The following is a 22,928-nucleotide window of genomic DNA, read 5'->3' as shown; positions in this document are numbered from 1 at the left end:
TCCTTTTCCGCTGCTAGTGTCTCTTCCGCTACGCCGCCCAAGCTCCCCAGAACCTATTCGACATGCCAGGTGAGACATTGCCATGCCGTGCTGCGTCTGTTGTGCCTGGAAGCCAAGAGCCACACTGGCCCGGCACTCCTTTCAGCTTTGCGTTTTTAGGCAGATCAGTGGCTAACACCGCTCAATTTGACAGTTGGTAAAGTGGTGTGTGACAACGGTGCCAATCTGCTTAGCGCATTGAAACAGGGCAAGATCACGCACGTGCCATGCATGGCACATGTCTTAAACTTGGTCGTGCAGCAATTCGTTGTCAAATACCCTGGGGTCCAGGACATCTTGGCAGGCAAGGAAAATCTCAGCCCATTTCAGAAGATCTTACACGGCCATGGCTCGCCTTGCTGACATTCAGCGGCGACACAATCTGCCGGTCAGACGTCTTATTTGCGATTGCCCGACGCGATGGAACTCAACCTTCTATATGCTTGATAGGCTGCTCCAGCAGAAACGTGTAGTTAACGTCTACCTGTATGAACTCTGCGGCAGAACAGGTTCTGGGGAGCTGTTTTTTTTTTCACCGCGCCAGTGGCTGCTCATGCGCGACACATGCAGACTTCTGCGGCCATTTCAGGAGATCACCAAACTGATCAGTCGCAGCCATGGCGCCATCAGTGACATGGTACCTTATGCCTTCTTTATGGAGCGTGCATTGCGGCGTGTCATTGATCAAGCTGTGGAGGAGCAGGAGTGGGAAGATGAGGAGGTCGCAATGCTGGATGAATTCCCAGGGGGGCTACTCTATCTGAGACAAGTCAACAACAGGAGTCTGAAGAGGAGTCAGAGGAGGATGGTGCCGGGGCGGATGAGGAGGAGCAAGAAGAGCATGCTTTAAACCTTTCTGGGACCCCTGTTGTTGTGCGTGGATGGGGAGAGGAGAATGAAGAGGACGACATTATCCTGGATGATGAGCAGGAGCCAGGCCACCACACCGCTTCCAGTTTAGTGCAAATGGGGGCCTTCATGCTCCAGTGTTTTAACAGGGACCCCCGTATAAAAAGCATAAGGGTCAAGGACCAGTACTGGGTGGCAACGTACTTAGACCCCTGGTACAAACACAAAATGGCGGAAATGCAGCACTTCCAGACCTTGCTTCGAGAAATGCTGCATTCTGCTTTTGCGTGCGCTGGCAGAGGAGCGATTCCCACTCCCAGAGAAGGAGTTGCGGGTACCAATCCAACAGCGCCTGCAAGAAGAGGCCGGTTTGAAGATGTGTTGGTGACTTCGGATATGAGGTCATTCTTTCAGCCGCCCCATCGACAGGTGTCATCTGGATCCAGCATCAGGGAACGCCTAGACCGTCAGGTGTCCGACTACATCGGGTTAACGCCCGATGTGAACGCTCTGAGGAGTGATGAACCCCTGGACTACTGGGTGGGCAGGCTTGACCTCTGGCCAGAGCTTGCCCAATTTGCAATCGAACTGTTGGCTTGCCCCTTGTCCAGTGTCCTGTCCGAAAGGACGTTCAGCGCAGCAGGGGGGATCGTGACCGATAAGCGTACTCGCCTAGCTCACGACAGTGTTAACTACCTCACATTTCTAAAAATGAATGAGGCATGGATCTCTGAGGAATTCAATACATGTGACCAGTAGACCATGTATATGTCTATAAACTATTTTTTAAATCGAGCACACAGACCTTCTTTCTTCATTTGGCTCACTTCCTTGTCCAAACTATATGCCCGTACCCTCCTGTTTAAAAAGGTTGAGCGGTGTCATATTTCTACTGGGGCTGCTTATTATGAGGGGCTCCCACCATCCCTGTGCTGTGCTGACTTCCTCTTGGGGCTGTACCTCTGCTGTGCATATTATGAGGGGCTCCCACCATCCCTGTGCTATGCTGACTTCCTCCTGGGGCTGCTTATTATGAGGGGCTCCCACCATCCCTGTGCTGTGATGACTTCCTCCTGGGGCTGTACCTCTGCTGTGCATATTATGAGGGGCTCCCACCATCTCTGTGCTATGCTCATTATGAGGGGCTCCCACCATCCCTGTGCTATGCTCATTATGAGGGGCTCCCACCATCCCTGTGCTATGCTCATTATGAGGGGCTCCCACCATCCCTGTGCTATGCTGACTTCCTCCTGGGGTTGCTTACGGGGCAGGTGTCAGTGCTGTATATCACGTTGTTGATGTCAGTACTCTCTATCACGGTGCTGCTGTCAGTGCTGTATATCACGGTGCTGGTGTTAGTGCTTTATGTCACGCTGCTGATGTCAGTGCTCTCTATCACGGTGCTGGTGTCAGATGACTCTATCACAGTGCAGGTGTCATTGCTGTATGTCACACTGCTGATGTCAGTGCTCTCTATCACGGTGCTAGTGTCAGTGCTGTATATCACGGTGCTGGTGTTAGTGCTTTATGTCACGCTGCTGATGTCAGTGCTCTCTATCACGGTGCTGTTGTCAGATCACTCTATCACGGTGCAGGTGTCATTGCTGTATGTCACGCTGCCGATGTCAGTGCTCTCTATCACGGTGCTGGTGTCAGATGACTCTATCACGGTGCAGGTGTCATTGCTGTATGTCACGCTGCTGGTGATCATCTCCTGCACCCTCTTCTTTGCCTACCCTGGTCCCTGACCTTCCCTCTCCTTCATTGCCTTCATGCGCTCCACAGTCCTGAATTGTCACAACAATTTCCCATATAAAAAAAGAATGCTTGTAGTTGTCGATTCCAGATTCACCTCATACATGTGTTATGTCATTGGCCATGTGGTGGGACTATGTTTGCACAGCTATTAATTATTTTGTGGCTGCAAATTTGACCTGTAGGTTTGCAAAGTTCGCCTCCCATTGAAGTCAATGGGGCCCGCCGCAAACGTTACGGTTCGCGGACTATCGGCCGCGTTCGCGGTCCGCGTTCGCGGTCCGCGTTCGCGAAACGTCCCGTCGGAAGTTCGTCCATCACTAGTCATAAAGCATGTGAAGCATATGAACAGTATCAAAACATGGCTATGAATGAGAAGCGATCCTCCTTTTCCCTCGCCACCCCATATGGGTGCAAGCTGTGACGGGGAGGGAAAGAGACACTGCTTCTCGTACATATACCAACAAAAATAGGAAGATTAAAGACGAAGGTCTAATTATCTATTGCCGTATGTGGGGGATACTCTAACACGAACGACAGTGAATTGAGGACAGGGGTAACAGATGTTGCCGCCATTTCTGTAGCAATGTAGGTTGTCTACATATACCAGTGTGTTCACTATGTTGATGTAACGGAGGTGCAAAGAATAATTGATAATTGATCAGAACAGCGTGAGCATCTATATAACATACATTAACCTTATTGATTAGTCTTCTCAAACATTTCTTTGTACCAAATGGACCATTTGGACCACTCTACTTGTGTTGAGAGTAGACGGCCTTTGCTTGATGCAAACAAACATTCATAAGTACTGTGCAGTTGAGTAGTAGTTATGACTTCTGAGCAAAAAGGACTCGGTTGTTTTGTGTGATTATTTATTCACCTGTGGGACTTTATTCACTTTGGTTGGATTTTTTGTTTCACAATTTTAAATATTTTTGTTTTTCCTGAGCAGTATTTGTGGCATGATTTTTATTTTTTTTACCTTAAAGGGATAGGACCATTTTGTGAACACATTGAGGCAGCGCAATACAGTTTGTTTCACTATTTCATTTGTACACTGCTATCTAGGTGTCGGTGAGAGTTTTTTTTTGCACTTTAGTGTTTGTGAGTGAAGGACTTATTAAATCAACTTGGATCATCTTTTTTGGTATTATGCTATGTTTATTATTCCTGACTGGGTTATGTGCCATGTGGATAGCCTGGAGCAAATTTGAAGAACAGAGAGTCTATGTTTGGGGGGAATTCATTGCCTGTTTCCAGTTTCCCTATGTTGTAGGGCAAACTCATTTGACCTCAGTCAAATGAGTTTGCACATGTTTTTGTGGCGGTGAAGTAGTATCGCCTGCAGCAACTCACATGGTGTTGCATTGTGTCAGGTAAAAATGTCTGAAGTGACTCATGTTGATTGGAGAGGAAGGAGAAAGCAGATGTCAGGGCTGGGCTCTCAGCCCTTCCCTCTCTGTGCCCAGGTTGCTCAGCTGTCGGTTAATTGCCAGAACTCATCATTCCACAGTGGCTCACCTGTTGTTCATCTCCTGCTCGTCAGTCAAGCTAACAGCCAGCCCTTCCTGTCTATGAAAACTTCCTGGTTCATTTCATCACTTGCCTTCACCTTAGGGCCGGTTCACACTGCGGGCGATGTGAGGCGACACCGACTTGCCTCGCCGCGACCTGCCGCGACCTCAGCGGCGATTTGCAAATGACTTCTGTATAGAAGTCAATGCAAGTCGCCCCGAGGTCGCCCAGAAGTAGTACAGGAACCTTTTTTCTGAGTCGGAGCGACTCGAGTCGCTCCTCTCAGAACGGTTCCATTGTACAGAACGGGGGCGACTTGTCAGATTGCGGCGAGGCAAGTCGTGTCGCCTCGCATCGCCCGCAGTGTGAACCGGCCCTAAGTCAAACTTATCTAGAGACTAGCTGTTGTGCTCCTGTTGAAGAGTTGCCTGACTGACGTCCCTTCTGGTTCCTGATCCTGTCTGTTGCCTCTGACTACCCGATTTGTTTACCAAACCCTGGCTATGCTTTGACTACTTTTACCAGTTGTACCATTTTTACCATTTTATTAAAATGTGTGATTTTTACAGCATTTTCTGTCTGTTTCATGGTTCCTGACAGTAGACAGGATCCCCACTAGGTCCTATGTACTAATGCAAGTACACACTATGAGGATATGCATTGTTCATGTTTCATTTACAAGAACAGGTTTACAACCATTGCAATGCATAGTCATTTTTATTTACCAAACCTCATTGCAGGCATACCCCACTTTTAAGTACACAATGGGATTTGTTTACTAAAGCTGGAAAGTGCAAAATCAGGCTCCCTTCTGTATAGAAATCAATGAGCTTCTAACCCCAGCTTGTTCAATTAAGCTTTGGTAATATAACTTGGAAACTCATTGGTTTCTATGCAGAAGTGAGCCTGATTTTGCACTTTCCAGCTTTAGTAAATAAACCCCATTGTGTACTTAAAAGTGGGATATGCCTGTAAATGGCTAAATGGACTCAAAGTGTGCCTGTAGCTGAACATTACAAACAGAAATGATACATGTAGATCACAAGAGGCACCTTGATATTGTAACAGCCCCTTAAAGTGATATTAAAGTCTTAGTTTTCTTTATATTTAAAAAATAAACATGTTAAATTTACCTGCTCTATGCAGTCTTCTTCTCAGGTCCCTTTCCGGCACTCCTGGCCCCTCCTTCCTGCCGAGTGCCCCAACAGCAAGCAGCTTGCAATGGGGGCACCTGAGCCGAGCCGCTGCTCTGTGTTTCAATTCAGACATAGAGCAGTGGCCCGGCCCTGTCCCCTCTATCTCCTCATTGGCTCCCTGATTTTGATTGACAGCAGGAGGGAGAGTCCCGGACAGCCAAGGCTCCCGTGCAACATCACTGGATCAAGATGGTAAGTATTAGGGGGGCTGAGGGGAGCTGCTGCACGCAGACGTTTTTTTTTATCCTAATGCATAGAATGCATTAAGATAAAAAAAAACTTCTGAACCACTTTAAAACTAAATTTGTATATTTTATTTTCAGATAGCAATTCAACATTGGGAATTATAATATTTTTGCTTGAGTACCAATCCAGCTTGAAGTGTACATGCAGCTTATTCAGTATTTGTATGTTGGGGTGGGGTGAACGTGGAATACTAATACTTCTACAGAGGCACCATGCAACAATGTTTCAAAAAATATATGGAACTGGATGGGACTTTAATTGTGCCTCTGTGAAGTGTAAACAAATGAAATACAATAATAAACTAATTAAAAAATAGACAATTGTATTTACTATAAAACCAGTTGAAAAAAGTACATTACAGTCTGAATTCAAGCCTACGCGTTTCGTGGACAGTGCCGCTTCGTCAGGGCCTTGAAAATAGCACAGTATGACGTTGTGTGAATTCTATAGATAATTTATATAGATAATAATTGAATACACACTGTATGCAGACGTTAATGTATGAATCCTTACATAGATATATATTATAAATATTTATCAATAAAATGAAAATATTTGTAAAGCATTGAACAAACAAATGCAGTTACATTTTCAACTAATTGGGGTTATATAGCGATGCTTTTCACACAGGGAGTTAAACATAGGGAGTCAATTGCATGCTGTTAATTATCCAGATATGCCATCTCAGAGGCACATTTAAAGTCCCATCCAGTTCCATATATTTTTTGAAACATAGTTGCATATTATTCAGTAGTACCCCAGACGAAGTCACCTTATGACGAAACGTACATCGGGTGGTCCAGATGTGCTGACACAATTACGTTGACCTTCTGAACGGGCTTTCGCATGCCGGCCGGCATTTCATGCTTTTTTATTGCTGTTTGTGAGTATATTTTGTTTATTTAAATAAAAATATCCTGCCTGGTTTACGCTATGGGAGGCTTTCTTTGTGTTTTCTGAGTTACCATCTAAACCATTGCCTGCTTATGTGGAAATCTCCATGGTCCATTCGAAAGTGTTTCCGCAATAGGAGTCAGGATTGGTGCAGTTCGGGTGACAAATTCAATGAGCGTTTACATACGGCTTTCTGGTAAGCGTGCATTCCCACTGTTGACTCACGGGTTTCTGGCTTGGTAAAGGTGGATCGCACGGCTGACTGGCACCCTCTTAAAGAGATAACTCTTCCATTATAAAGACTTTTTGTTTGGACTTTTTCTCATTGGTTGTGGTTCACTGGTTCACCTTCTTTATGGATATAATTTTTTATTAATTTGTCATTGTTTTTTTATCTTATTTAATTATAATTAATAATCACTGTATTTATTTATAATTATTTATTGATTATAATTCATTTAAATTAGTTTACTTATAGTCAATAATTCATGAATTTATTTATTCATTTATAATTATTTATTCACTTTTTGAATATAATCAACTGTTATTAATCACTATATTAATTTAATCCTATTTAATTTTTTGAGCATGTATCACTTAATTTTGATTGTATATGAATTGTTCTAGCTGATTTCACTTAATCTATTGGAATTATCTGATTAAGTTGAATTTCCTTGCACAAACAGTAATAGCCTCAGTGGGGGTAGGTAGCGCAGGTAATTTTGGTCTCTATATGCATTGTATTTTGGATGTGTATCAAATCCTGGTAGCTGCTGCTGTAACTGGGTTTTTGTTTTTTAATCTTTTAGATTAGGAGCGCAGTAATTTTTTTCTGTTAGATATATATTAATAGCATGTTATTATAAATATTTATCAATAAAAATATTTGTAAAGCATTGAACAAACAAATGCAGTTACATTTTCAACTAATTGGGGTTATATAGCGATGCTTTTCACACAGGGAGTTAAACAAAGGGAGTCAATTGCATGCTGTTAATTATCCAGATATGCCATCTCAGAGGGACATTTAAAGTCCCATCCAGTTCCATATATTTTTGGAAACATAGTTGCATATTATTCAGTATTTGATCCACATTGTGGGATGTGAACATTGCATGGCAGGGTGCAGTTAAGGGACATACTTATCTCTGTAACACAGGAAAGCACTAAGTTTGTTGGGCTGTCTGGGCACTGACAGGGTATTTGTAGCTTGATTTGATTGTGATTGATTTACAAAAGGTAAATAGGCCTTTCACTTTGCAAGTGAATTTGCCCCATGGTGCAGTGAATAAGGTGAAGCTCTGCTGACTTCCAGCATCCAATCACATGCAAGAAAAAATATGTATTTTTTTTTATTCATTTATTTTGCACATAATTGGCTATTTCTTGTAAAATTAAAGTACCACATTCACTAAACTTGGGGGGGTAATCCCCTTGCAACGGGAACAGAATATTTGCCTTTAGTAAATCTACCCCAATGTCTGTGCATCATTTCTGTTTGCAATGTCCAGCACATGTTGCTTTAGGGAGTCTGTTTGCTTGACCCTGAAAATAAATGAGAGGTTTGGGAACTGTACTCAATTTCCAAGAAGATATGCATTTGAAATGGGACTTAATAGGAATATGTATATTCCTAATGTTTAAATGGAATTCATGTTGCAATTTTCAGCATACTTGTTCTGTAGGTATCTTGCACAATTTGACACATCCTGCAATACAACGTACACAACTGTGATGAAGGAAAGCAACAGGCTCAAACTGTGGGGTGTGTTGGGTGAAGGGACCGGAGCATACCTTGTCAATAAGGACAGAACTAGACTGCTCTCCAAAAGAGATCTTATAGGTAAGCTTATCTCCGTGTGTTATTTCTTATCTTTTAAATGTATGATACTGTTAAGCACATCATTTTGACACGTGGCTTCATGTCAGTACAAACAGTAGTGAAACATTTTAAAATCAGCTGTCTCTTATAAATCACTCAGAATATCTGATCAGAGAACAACATTGGAACATACCTATACTACATAGAGTTAAAAGATATATACAGAATCTGATCATTTAAAGATTTGCACACGTTTTCAATTGTTAAGAGTGGCAATTTACTAATGAAAAGATGCAGCTGGGCAATCCTCTCTGTCATATCCCTGTCTGGCATGTCAGCATGTACAGGGGTGTGTGCACACATTGTGGCAGTTACTTGACCAGGGTAGTCTAAAGGCCCCCACTATTACCTGTTACCCATTCCACTCCAACCTCTACCCCCCATTTCTTACCCATAAGTAAGAGACCACACTTTGCTTTGGAGTAAAATGGCCATAACAGCCTTTATTACAATCCTCAAATACTCCAACCAAAAATATATAAATATATATCTCCATAAATATATATATAACCGAAAGAATGTATGATATAAAATATACTTAATAAACATAAACATATAACCAATAACACACATCTGGTAACGAAATAGCATATAGCTAACATGCCCGGTCTGGTGATCTCTGACGGTGACCCATAACTTTACCAACCCAACAAGTCACTGCGGTACCCACTTCCCACTTCTCCAGGCCTCCAGCTGTGACCGCTCGGAGACAACCTCCGCAGTGACAACCATACCGGTATTCCCTCCAACGTTCAGGAATACACCGGAGGGACCCATCTTAGCAATGGGCCCCCCACCCCATAGCAGATGACTTCTGATTTTACCGCCAACCGTCAAAGACCACCAGACACACACCGCCAACGTCCAACTCCGACTGCACAGCTGTCATGACATCCGATCCACGGCACCTGGAAGAAAAACACAACAACAACCAAACACCTCAAACTCAGAAAAGTAGGGAGGGAGGGTGGGACAACTGCCTCCTCTCTGGTTCTCCTCCGTCGGACTGAATTCAGCTCCGCCCCCTCCACCTTTTATACGGCTCCGCCCCCTCCATACAGCAGACTCTCCCAGCTCCTCCTACCGGCCTCTGCCTACCTCCCAATTAACCCCCTGCTGCCCTTATACATCCCTGTCATGCCCGGCCCTCCGTTAGTTTCCTTGCAGTCATGCACTCCGGGCCTCACTTGACCAGGGTAGTCTAAAGGCCCCCACTATTACCTGTTACCCATTCCACTCCAACCTCTACCCCCCATTTTTTACCCATAAGTAAGAGACCACACCTTGCTTTGGAGTAAAATGGCCATAACAGCCTTTATTACAATCCTCAAATACTCCAACCAAAAATATATAAATATATATCTCCATAAATATATATATAATCAAAAGAATGTACAATATAAAATATACTTAATAAACATAAACATATAACCAATAACACACATCTGGTAACGAAATAGCATATAGCTAACATGCCCAGTCTGGTGATCTCTGACGGTGACCCATAACTTTACCAACCCAACAAGTCACTGCGGTACCCACTTCCCACTTCTCCAGGCCTCCAGCTGTGACCGCTCGGAGACAACCTCCGCAGTGACAACCATACCGGTATTCCCTCCAACGTTCAGGAATACACCGGAGGGACCCATCTTAGCAATGGGCCCCCCACCCCATAGCAGATGACTTCTGATTTTACCGCCAACCGTCAAAGACCACCAGACACACACCGCCACAGCCCAAAAGGGTGACTACCTTACCCTTGCGGGCCACCCCACACCCGCAGCGCCCTTCGGATGCCCTCCTGCAAACCCAAGGACCACAAATCAATCCCCACATCGGACAAATGCACCCCATCCCGCCTAAGGTACATGCCCACATTGCACTCCAGTTCCCGGTGGCGAACCACAATCCCAGCCCTGATTAGCCACGAATCGCCCAATAACCTTGTTAACCCTAATACGGGTCTTCTGAATGCTTGACACCGAATGGGCCCAACGCCATGCCGTCCGCGCCACGATGTCCGACCACACCAGTACCGTACCCGGAAAGCGGAAACGCAGCCGCAGAAAGTCAGACTTGATGTCCGCAAGCAAGTCCCGGATCTTCCTGACCCCCAGGTCATTCCCCCCCGCGTGAATCACCAGCACCGCTGGAGGACCCCCCCGAGACACATGTCTCTCCACCTCCTCCACCAAACTACCCCAGCGCAGCCCAGGGACACCCAACCACCGCAAACACGCCTCCCCCGAGAAATCCCCAGTTGCCTGCCCTCCGGACGCTGATCTCCTCTCCTGGCCCCCCAACACACGTAGGAGTGGCCCACGATCCAGACGAGGCGAGCCGGACCTCCATCTGAAAGAAAAACCAACAGCGTAAAAAACACCCCAACCCCAGGAACAGCGTCGCCCCAGCGAAATCGACACCACCTCAACCACCCCAAACAACCCACAAAGAGAAACCCTCGGGGAAGGAACGAACACAGCGAGCAGAACAAAAACCCCACACATTAACAGACATATAGGAAAACAGAACAACGCCTGCAACCCCAGCACAGGGAGCGCAGTAAAATTACCAACAGAGCGCTTAGCATCTCCCATGGCGGTTTGCATGTTGTTTTTTTTTTTTTTTTTTGAAAGAGCCTATAACGCTACAATTAAAGTAATACCAAGTGCGGCCTGACGTAAGAACGGAAACGCCGCGACTCCCACCTCCCAATCCTGCGAACCGCCACCTCATCCAGACCACACCGGGCCGCCTCCGTGGCCGCCCCGATCCGGAACGAATGGGACGCAAATTCTCTCCCATCCAACCCCACCGCCTGCAAACACTTACGGAAAACTGAAACAAACTGGTATCTTGACAAGAAGGACCCCTCTGCGTGACACAGGAATGGACCCTCCCCCCCACAACGGACAGCGCAAAAGTCCCGCACCGCCGACATCGGGCACACCCCGGATCCCGGTAAAGCAAACAGCGACACCAGCACCCCTTTCCCCAGCTGATCCGTTTTGGACCTGCGCAGCCAGAGGCCAACCCTGTCCGCCCCCAAGCGAACCTCCCCGTCAAACAACCCTCCGGCCCCACGCTTGGACGGGCTAACCAACTCCCCAACGCGAAAAGCCCCATAGAACGCCAAGGAAAAAGCCGCCCTAAACAAACGCACCTCATAATCCGAAGAACACACCCCCCCAACTGAGCACAGATCGCCTGCAAAGTAGCAAACGTCACAGGCCTCCTCGTATCCTGAGCCCTGCAGCGCCTGCGATAACCCTTCAACGCCTGACGCACCCAAAAATCCTTCGTCCAGTCTTCCACCCGCAACAGCTTAAACAGAAACGCCAAACCCGCCAACTTCCGACCGATCGCAGACACCGACGCCCCACACTCCATATTCCGAGCCACAAAATAGATCACCAGCAACCGCCAATCAGAGCCCCGATCAACCACCCCCGCCTCCCGAACCAGACCAGACCATTCCGACCAAACCTTGGAATAGGCCAACCAGGTGGGCCCACTCACTGACCGCCGAATCCATCAGGCAGCGACTCCAAGGGCAGCTTCCAGATCCACTCCGGGCAAGGCACCCCGTCCGCCTCCGTGCCCGGCGCCAGCTCCCGGAACCGGTCCCACTGAAAACGAGACAAGGAGTCAGCCAACCCGTTTTCCACGCCCGGGATATGAACAGCGTAAATAAAGACATTAAGCTGCAAACAACGCAGGACCAACTGCCGCATCAAACGAATAACAGGAGGGGAAGAAGCCGACACCCGGTTCACCACCTGCACCACCCCCATGTTGTCGCAATTAATGCGCAACTTCAGATTCCGACACTCCTCACCCCACAGCTCCATAGCCAACATGATCGGAAACAGTTCCAACAGGACCAGGTTGCCCAGGAACCCCGCCGCCCGCCAAGCCTCCGGCCAAGGCTCCGCACTCCACCGTCCCCGGAAAAACGCCCCGTAACCCGAGGAACCCGCCGCGTCCGTAACCAAATCCAAATCAAAATTACTGACCGGGCCCGCCATCCACATGGCCCGGCGATTGTAAGAAGCCAAAAACTCGTGCCAGACCCGTAAATCCGCACGGTGCTCACCCCCCAGCCGTACGAAATGAGTGGGAACGCTGACACCCGCCATCGCCGCCGACAGCCGCCGGCAAAAAATCCGCCCCATGGGAATAATTCTGCAGGCGAAATTCAGTTTACCCAAAAGCGACTGCAAGGTCCGCAACTGGACCTTACGCCGACCCCGAATCTCCCGCTGTAAATCCAACAGCTTGGCCTCTGGCAGCCGGCACTCCATAGCCTGGGAATCAATCACGATCCCCAGGAAACTCAGCTCAGACGTCGGACCCTCCGTCTTATCAGCCGCCAGGGGAACCCCAAACCTGCCCGCGATGTGCTGCAACGTGGACAACAAAATCGCACACACAGCGGAGGCAGGGGGGCCCACGCAGAGAAAATCATCCAAATAATGAATGACCGACTCCAGACCCGCCGCATCACGCACCACCCATTCCAAAAAGGAGCTAAACGTTTCGAAGTACGCACAGGAGATCGAACAACCCATCGGCAGGCACATGTCGACAAAATACTCGTCGCGCCAGCAGCACCCCAACAGCCGAAAGCTATCAGGATGAACCGGAAGCAGCCGAAAAGCCGACTCCACATCGGCCTTGGCCATCAGTGCCCCACGCCCATACCGCCGCACCCACCAAACAGCGGCGTCAAACGACGTGTAAGAAACAGTGCACACCTCAGGGTCGATGAAATCATTCACCGAGCCCCCCTTCGGAAAGGACAGGTGATGAATGAGCTGAAACTTCCCCGGCTCCTTCTTGGGGACCACCCCCAACGGGGAAACCACCAAGTCGGGCCATGGTTTGTCCGCAAACGGCCCCCCCATGCGCCCCAGCGCCACCTCCTTCCGCAGCTTCTCGTGCACCACCCCCGGACGCTCCAACGCCGACTTCAAATTCTTGGCAACCCACGGCACCCCCGGCAACGAGCACGGAATCGGAAAGCCATCCCGAAACCCCGCCTCCAACAACCGAGCCGCCGCCCTATCCGGATACCTACTTAGAAAAGGGAGCATCCTTGCCAGCATCACCGGCGTCCTCCCTCTTCTGAGCGGCATCCCCGGCCCGCTTCCCCTTACGGGGCGTTTGCCGATGACACTCGCCAAGATGGCAAACGCCTGGAGCCAGTTGGAGAACGTGCGCGGAATCAGCCGATACCGCCGCTTCTCCTCGTCCTCCTTCTTGGAATCGTCGGGCTTGACCCTATCCAAGTTGAACTTCTCCAACGGGAGAAGCGAGAAAATCTCCACAAACTCCCCCTTCCAAATCTTATCCCGGACCTCTTGTTTCAAATGGGCCCCCAGCGGGCCCTCAAAACACACGTTAACCTCGCACCGCGCCGCGTCGGCCAACCGCACGATGTCCTCCCGCACAACCGCGTCCTTCTTCCCTCCGTCCGCAGCTGCCACCACCGCCGACGCGGGCACCACAGGGGCCGCCGGGGGAGCCACCCACGGGGCCACAGGCGGCGCGGCCTGCCCCCGGTCGAAGCGACCAACCAACGCCCGCAGACCATCCATCAGTTCCTGCAAAGCCCCGGCAGAGTTCCCCCCCCGGCACCCCCCCTCCCGAGACGCCCGCCCCCCCGGCTCCCCCCCACCGGCGGCCCTGGCCACCCCGTGCCCGCCTGTACCACCCCCAACAAGCCCTGCAATGCATGCGACAAGGACAACGCATCAGGGGACTCACCTGGCGGCCCAGGGGCGTTCCTCACAGCCGGACCGGCGACAGCACCGCTAGGACCCGGCAGTTCGTCCTCGTCCGAGACCTCCCCTTCCGAGCGATCATCCGGTCCCCACGTAGGCGGGGGTGTAAGCCCCCCGGGGGAAGAGACCCCGGAGGCCGACGTAGTAGCCCGCAGGGGAGCAGCCGTACTCACGGCCGATCCATCCACGGCAGCCTGGCGATGCGGACCAGCCCTGCCAGCCCCCTGAGCAGCAGACCCCCGGGGCGCTCCCTGATCCAAGCTGGGAAGAGCAGCCCGCAGGCGATCCTCGTACCTGCCCGGGCCCAGCAACCCCCCCCCCCCCTGTCCCGAGCATCTGAAGCCACAGCTGAGCCATCCCGAGCCGCCCTCCCCCCCACAGCAGAGCGTCCAGCAGCAATAACAACATCACCCCCCCGCAGGCAAGATGGCCGCCCGCAGTCCACGAGGCCCGCCCGCCCCTCCCCCCCGGGTACGCGGCGTGAAGACCGCTCAGCACCCCCCAAAGTCCCCTGGGACCTCTTCGCCGGTGGGAGGGAACGATCCTCCCCAGGGCTGCGTACTAAACGAGGCGGCCGAGGGTCAGGCCCGGGAGAAAAACGCGCCGGAGGCCTAGACCTCCACGCGCGCGGCAGCACCTCACCCCTCCGAACGTCTGCTCCGTCCGATCCGACCGATCCCGCCAGTCCACCGAGCCGAGCCCGCAGCCAGTCCAGTCCACGCTCCTCCGCCTGACGCCGCAGGTCCGCCAACAGCCGGTCCACTTCAGACATCTTCAGAGGAGCAGCGAAACAACTGCCTCCTCTCTGGTTCTCCTCCGTCGGACTGAATTCAGCTCCGCCCCCTCCACCTTTTATACGGCTCCGCCCCCTCCATACAGCAGACTCTCCCAGCTCCTCCTACCGGCCTCTGCCTACCTCCCAATTAACCCCCTGCTGCCCTTATACATCCCTGTCATGCCCGGCCCTCCGTTAGTTTCCTTGCAGTCATGCACTCCGGGCCTCACTATTTGTTGTATAAAGAGTTAAGTGTGATGTTAACATACCCTAGTGTATTGCTGGGCTTGAAAGGTACAGAGATGTGATGTTTCTTAAAAATTCTTCTAGGTAGTGTTTTGTAGAGAGGAACACAAATATCTGTACTTTGTGGAGATAAAATAACCTCTCAACAAATGGCCCAGTATAGAAGGGTGAACGCTGCAAGTACTTGCTTTTAAATTCTCACCATGTAGCAAAAGCCCTGTCAATGCCCAAACATGAAATACAGTTATTTAAAGGAACTCCATTATCTTCAAAATGTTACACATTGTTGGACATCAGACTGTTTTCCACTATATAGTTTATATGTTCTTTAAACGTTCTAGTGGTCTGCACTACACATTGTTTGCCATACTGCAGTAAGTCCATTCTGAACTTCAACCAAAAAGGTAAATACACATATCAAATACATTATATGAGAGCTATTTTATCTGTAAAATGATTTGTACTTGTGTGCATTTATTTCTGAGAGTCACACTGCCCCCCAGACACGTCACTGGTAATGATAAATTATATACTTTTTTTTCATATGCTTTTCAAATTTTTTGTTGCTGCATTGAGCATGTATGTATGAGTTTATTGCTGTGATTTAAGCGCCACTATTTTTCTCACTTTAAGGGGTAAAAATACCATTCACATTAGATATTTTTTAAAGTAGAAGCTCTAACAATTTGAAATTATGTTTTCCGAGGCGCAGTGGTGGTACTTCAAGTGTGGGAGAGTTGAACTTGATAATCATCGGTTTTTGTTCAATTAAAGTATTTGTAGAGCAGACCAACAACATTTGCAAATAAGATATTTCGCAATCTGTAATGACTTACTTACAAAACTATAAATGCAACACTTTTGTGTTTGCCCCTGTTTATCATGAGCTGAACTTAAAGATCTACAACTTTTTCAGTGAGTATGCTGGCCGTGCAAGAACTGGGATGTTTTCAGCTTCCAGGAATTGTGTACAGATCCTTGCAACATAGTTAAATACATAGTTAGTCAAGTTGAAAAAAGACACAAGTCCATCCAGTTCAACCTTAAAAACAAATAAATAAAATAAAAAATAATCGTACAATCCAAATACCCAATTTTGTGCCCACAATTGATCCAGAGGAAGGCAAAAAAAAAACCCAGCAGAGCATGCTCAATTTGCTACAGGAGGGGAAAAAATTCCTTCCTGATCCCCCAAGAGGCAATCGGATTTTCCCTGGATCAACTTTACCTATGTTAGTATCCAGTTATATTACAGTGGTGTGAAAAAGTGTTTGCCCCCTTCCTCATTTCCTGTTCCTTTGCATGTTTGTCACACTTAAGTGTTTCGGAACATCAAACCAATTTAAACAATAGTCAAGGACAACACAAGTAAACACAAAATGCAATTTGTAAATGAAGGTGTTTATTATTAAAGGTGAAAAAAAATCCAAACCATCATGGCCCTGTGTGAAAAAGTGATTGCCCCCCTTGTTAAAACATACTATAACTGTGGTTGTCCACACCTGAGTTCAATTTCTCTAGCCACACCCAGGCCTGATTATTGCCACACCTGTTCACAATCAAGGCATCACTTAAATAGGAGCTGCTTGACACAGTAAGGTCCACCAGAAGATCCTTAAAAGCTACACATCATGCCGAGACCCAAAGAAATTCAGGAACAATTGAGAAAGAAAGTAATTGAGATCTATCAGTCTGGAAAGGGTTATAAAGCCATTTCCAAAGCTTTGGGAATCCAGCGAACCACAGTGAGAGCCATTATCCACAAATGGCGAAGACATGGAACAGTGGTGAACCTTCCCAGGAGTGGCCGGCCGCCCAAAATTACCCCAAGAGTGCAGCGACGACTCATCCAAGAGGTCACAAAAGACCCCACAACAACGTCCAAGGAACTGCAGGCCTCACTTGCCTCAGTTAAGGTCAGCATTCATGCCTCCACCATCAGGAAAAGACTGGGCAAAAATGGCCTGCATGGCAGAGTTCCAAGGAGAAAACCACTGCTGAGCAAAAAGAACATCAAAGCTCGTCTCAATTTCTCCACAACACATCTTGATGATCCCCAAGACTTTTGGGACAACATTCTGTGGACGGATGAGACAAAAGTGGAACTCTTTGGAAGGTGTGTGTCCAAGTATATCTGGCGTAGAAGGAACACTGCATTTCATAAAAAGAACATTATACCAACAGTAAAATATGGTGGTGGTAGTGTGATGGTCTGGGGCTGTTTTGCTGCTTCAGGACCTGGAAGACTTGCCGTGATAAAAGGAACTATGAATTCTGCTGTCTACCAAGAGATCCTGAAGGAGAATGTCCGACCATCTGTTCGTGTACTCAAGCTGAAACGAACTTGGGTTCTGCAGCAGGACAATGATCCTAAACACACCAGCAAGTCCACCACCGAATGGCTGAAGAAAAACAAAATGAAGACTTTGGAGTGGCCTAGCCAAAGTCCTGACCTGAATCCTATTGAGATGTTGTGGTATGACCTTAAAAAGGCCGTTCATGCTCGAAAACCCTCTAATGTAACTAAATTAGGACAATTCTGCAAAGATGAGTGGGTCAAAATTCCTCCAGGACGCTGTAAAAGCCTCATTGCACGTTATCGCAAACGCTTGGTTGCAGTTGTTGCTGCTAAGGGTGGCCCAACCAGTTATTAGGTTTAGGGGGCAATCACTTTTTCACACAGGGCCATGATGGTTTGGATTTTTTTTCACCTTTAATAATAAACACCTTCATTTACAAATTGCATTTTGTGTTTACTTGTGTTGTCCTTGACTATTGTTTAAATTGGTTTGATGTTCCGAAACACTTAAGTGTGACAAACATGCAAAGGAACAGGAAATGAGGAAGGGGGCAAACACTTTTTCACACCACTGTATGTACATTCAGGAAAGTATCCAGGCCTTTCTTAAAGCAATCTACTGAGCTGGCCAGAACCACCTCTGCAGGGAGTCTATTCCACATTTTCACAGCTCTAACTGTGAAGAAACCTTTCCGTACTTGAAGATGAAATCTCTTTTCCTCTAGACGTAAAGAGTACCCCCTTGTTCTCTGGGTTGACCGTACAGAGAATAACTCAAGACCAAGTTCACTATATGGACCCCTAATATATTTGAACATGTTGATCATATCCCCCCTTATTCTCCTCTTCTCAAGAGTGAATAAATTTAGTTCCTCTAATCTTTCCTCATAGCTGAGCTCCTACATGCCTCTTATTAATTTGGTTGCCCTTCTCTGCACTTTCTCCAGTTCGTTCCCCGATGTCCTTTTTGAGAACTGGTGCCCAAACCTGAACTGCATATTTCAGGTGAGGTCTTACTAATGATTTAAACAGGGGCAAAATTATATCTCTCTCTCTGGAGTCCATACCTCTCTTAATACAAGAAAGGACTTTGCTTGCTTTGGAAACAGCAGCTTGGCATTGCATGTTGTTATTGAGCTTATGATCTACCAAAACCCCCAGATCCTTCTCAACTATGGATTCCCCCAGTTGTACTCCCCCTAGCATGTATGATGCATGCATATTCTTAGCCCCCAAGTGCATAACTTTACATTTATCAACATTAAACCTCATCTGCCACATAGTCGCCCAATTAGATAGTTTATTGAGGTCGGCTTGTAAATTGGAGACATCCTGTAAGGACGTTATTCCACTGCATATCTTGGTGTCATCTGCAAAGACAGAAATGTTACTTTTAATCCCAGACCCAATATCATTTATAAAGATGTTAAAAAGTAAGGGTCCCAGCACTGAACCTTGGGGTACACCACTGATAACCTTAGACCATTCAGAGTAAGAATCATTAATCACTACTCTCTGAATTCTGTCTTTAGCCAATTTTCTATCCATTTACAAACTGATATTTCCAAACCTGTAGACTTTACCTTACACATGAGCCGTGTGTGGGAAACTGTATCGAACGCTTTTGCAAAATCCAAGTATACCACGTCCACCGCCACCCCTCTGTCCAAGTTTTTACTTACCTCCTCATAAAAAGAAATCAGATTTGTCTGACAACTTCTGTCTTTCATGAATCCATGTTGTCTGTTGCTTAAAGTGTTTTTGTTCAGCAAGAACTCGTCAATATGGTCTTTTATTAAACGCTCCAGTATCTTCCCAGCTATAGAAGTTAAGCTAACAGGTCTATAGTTACTTGGTAAAGACTTTGATCCCTTTTTAAATATAGGCACCACGTTCGCCCTGCGCCAATCCAGTGGGACTATTCCTGTCATTAATGAGTCCCTAAAAATTAGATACAATGGCTCTGAAATTACAGAGCTCAATTCTTTTAGGATCCGTGGGTGGATGCCATCAGGGCCAGGTGCTTTATCCACCTTTATTCTGTCTAAATATTTCTGGACCATATCACTTTTGAGCCATTGTGGATCATTTGGGGCTGTGTCACTATCACCCCCATTATGGACATGCGCTCCCCCATGCTCTTTTGTGTACACAGAGCTGAAGAAATTATTTAATAAATTAGCCTTCTCTTTGTCCCCAGTCACCCACTCTAGATTATTTTGTAAAGGGCCTACATGCTCAGACTTAACCTTTTTACTATTAATATATTTGAAGAATTTTTTGGGGTTTGTCCTATCTTTTGCAATCTGTCGTTCGTTTTGAATTTTTGCATCCTTGATTTCCTTTTTACATATTCTGTTAAATTCTTTGTAACATTTAAATGACACTAGTGTTCCTTCATTTTTATATTTTTTAAAAGCTCTTCTCTTATAGTTTATAGCTTTTTTAACTTTGGTTGTGAGCCACATAGGTTTTGTTTTTAGCCTTTTAAACTTATTGCCCATGGGAATATACTTTGCAGTGAGGTCCAAAACAGTCTTTTTGAAGAATTCCCATTTCTGTTCTGTGCCCATTGAAGTGAATATTCTCTCCCAGTCTAAATCCTGGAGAGCAGCCCTCATCCTTGGAAAATTTGCTCTCTTGAATTTAAGTGTTTTTATCTTACCCGTATGTATTTCTTGTTTAGCACTAACATCAAAGGAAATCATGTTATGATCACTGCTACCCAGGTGTTCCTTTATCTGGACATTAGTAATAAGCTCTGCATGGTTTGAGATTACCAGGTCCAACAGAGCTTCATTCCAAGTTGGGGCCTCAATAAACTGGACCATAATGGCATGTGGCATTGCATTATCATGCTGCAACATGTAGTGATGGTCGTGGATGAATGGTGCAACAATAGGCCTCAGGATCTTGTCACGGTATCTCTGTGCATTCGAAATGAATGCACCTGTGTTCGTTGTCCATAGCATATGCCTGCCCATACCATAACCCCACCGCCACCATGGGCCACTCAATCCATAACGTTGACATCAGAAAACCGCTCACCCACACGATGCCATACACACTGTCTGCCATCTGTCCTGTACAGTGGAAACCGGGATTTATCCATGAAGAGAACACCTCTCTAAAGTGCCAGATGCCATTGAATGTGAGCATTTGCCCACTCGAGCCGGTTACAATGACGAATTGCAGTCAGGTCGAGGCCCCAATGAGGATGATGAGCATGTAGATGAGTTCACTGAGATGGTTTCTGACAGTTTGTGCAGAAATTCTTTGGTTATGAAAACCGATAGTTGCAGAAGCTGTCCAGGTGGCTGGTCTCAGATGCTCTTGGAGGTGAAGATGCTGGATGTGGAGGTCTTGGGCTGGTGTGGTTACACGTGGTCTGCAGTTGTGAGGTCGGTTGATCGTACTGCCAAATTCTCTGAAATGCCTTTGGAGATGGCTTATGGTACAGAAATTAACATTCAATTCAAGGGCAACAGCTCTGGTGGACATTCTTGCAGTCAGCATTCCAATTGCATGCTCCCTCAAAACTTGCATCATCTGTGGCATTGTGCTGTGTGATAAAACTGCACATTTTATAATGGCCTTTTATTGTGGTCAATGAAAAAAGAAGACTGTGAGCGCAAAGATACGTGTACCTCTATACATGAAACAGACAATGTCTGTAAAGAGCACAGTTACAGTTCATTAGTCCATATGATAGACTGAACAGATAGCGAGTCCTAAAATAAATGGTGGTGGGTGGCAGCTATCCTTAGAGAGAAGCCAGCTCTGTAATAGAAAGACAAGGGAACAAAAAGGAAGCGCGACCTAAGTGCAATATGTTAAGTAGGATTTTAATGACACAACAACTAATGCATTTACAGGAAGGTGAATAAACTCAGGCTCATCTGTGTGTCAGTGGTTCGTAGGGAAGCCTCAGATCTGAATCCGGTTTTCTATGTAGAGTTGGGAAATTGCAGTGGCTGTTGCTGCTCAGCCTGGAGCAGATCCTGTGGCCATCAGGAAGAAGCTGAGGCTGAGGCCACGAGTCACAGGATCACTTCTGGGGGAGGACTCCACAGAGTGAGAAGGCAGCTTGGCACATAAATATCGCCTCATTAGCAGTACTCCCATAGGCCTGTAGAAGGAGCAGTTGACCCCAAGCTCATAGCCTGCCTATTCAACCCTTCTCACTCTGTGGAGTGCTCCTCCCCCGGAAGTGATCCCGCGACCCATGACCTCAGCCCCAGCTTCTTCCTGATGGCCACAAGATCTTCTCCAGGATGAGCAGCAACAACCACTGCAGTTTCCCATCTCTGCATAGAAAACCGGATCCGGATATGAGGCTTCCTTACGGACCACTGACACACAGATGAGCCTGATTTTATTCACCTTCCTGTAAGTGCATTAATTGTTGTGTCATTAAAATCCTAATTAACTTATTGCACTTAGGTGGCGCTTCCTTTTTGTTCTCTAGTCTTTTTATTGTGGCCAGCCTAAGACACACCTGTGAAATAATCTTACTGTTTAATTAAGCATCTTGATATGCCACACCTGTGAGGTGGATGGATTATCTCGGCAAAGGAGAAGTGCTCACTAACACAGATTTAGACAGATTTGTGAACTATATTTGAGAGAAATAGGCCTTTTGTGTACAAAGAAAAAGACGTAGATATTTAAGTTCAGCTTGCATTTATAATTTTGCTCAGTGCATATATATATTAATTGTTTAAAGTTTTTTAGCGAGTCATTTTGCCTGTAAATAATTGCATTTATAACGTTGGAATAGTGATCATTTAAATACTGTTTTCATCTCTAAGCTTTAGATGGATCTTTGCAGAGTGACATTGTGTGTATGGATCCAGTAATTGGACTAATCACTCCAACACCACATTCTGTTATGCTGCTTTCTAGTCATTATCTGACACCAGTTCCAGACAACTACTTTGTACATAGTGACACGGGAAAGGCCCTTCCTATAGCTGGAAATGTTGGTTATGATCCTACTACCTCTCAACTGATTTCAACTGCAGATTCAGCCTATGGTAAATATGAAAAACACATATAGATAAATCCTAAACTATGCACGATACGACATTGAAGTGAAAAATCCTTCCCTTTTTCTGAATGCTAAACTTTGATTGCCTCATAATCTCCAGCATTTAGCCCTTTGCACATCATAAACACTCTTAGCCCCCGTACACACGGTCAGAGAATCCATCGCAATGTGTCCTATCGGACGGTGTTGTCGGATAATCCGACTGTGTGTGGTAGGCATCGGACTGTTTCCGTCGGAATATCCGTCGGACCAAATTTTCAAACTTGCTGGAAATATTTTCAGACAAACTGGTCCGATAGGACATACTCCGATCATGTGTAGAGAATTTCGATCGGACAAAGTGCCACGCATGCTCAGATCAAATTCCTACATCAAAGTAGAACTAGCACTACA

The 22,928-nt window shown here is 46.8% G+C and overlaps 1 protein-coding gene across 1 annotated transcript in view; it reads left to right on the top strand.

Annotated features, from left to right (window-relative positions):
• The window catches only part of LOC143932952 (uncharacterized), a 156,608-nt gene that overhangs the window by 98,307 nt on the left and 35,373 nt on the right, over window positions 1-22,928 (top strand). The window contains exons 16-17 of the mRNA XM_077455884.1: window positions 8,183-8,340; window positions 22,297-22,521. Of these exons, the coding sequence (XP_077312010.1) occupies window positions 8,183-8,340; window positions 22,297-22,521 (383 nt within the window). The remainder of the gene's footprint in view (window positions 1-8,182; window positions 8,341-22,296; window positions 22,522-22,928) is intronic.

The sequence above is a fragment of the Lithobates pipiens genome, unplaced genomic scaffold, assembly GCF_037356315.1.
Source record: "Lithobates pipiens isolate NorthernLeopardFrog02 unplaced genomic scaffold, aLitPip1_a1.2 Scaffold_27, whole genome shotgun sequence".
NCBI lineage: Eukaryota > Metazoa > Chordata > Amphibia > Anura > Ranidae > Lithobates > Lithobates pipiens.
Note: the sequence above shows the minus strand (reverse complement) of the source record. Positions and strands in the feature narration are given on the sequence as shown.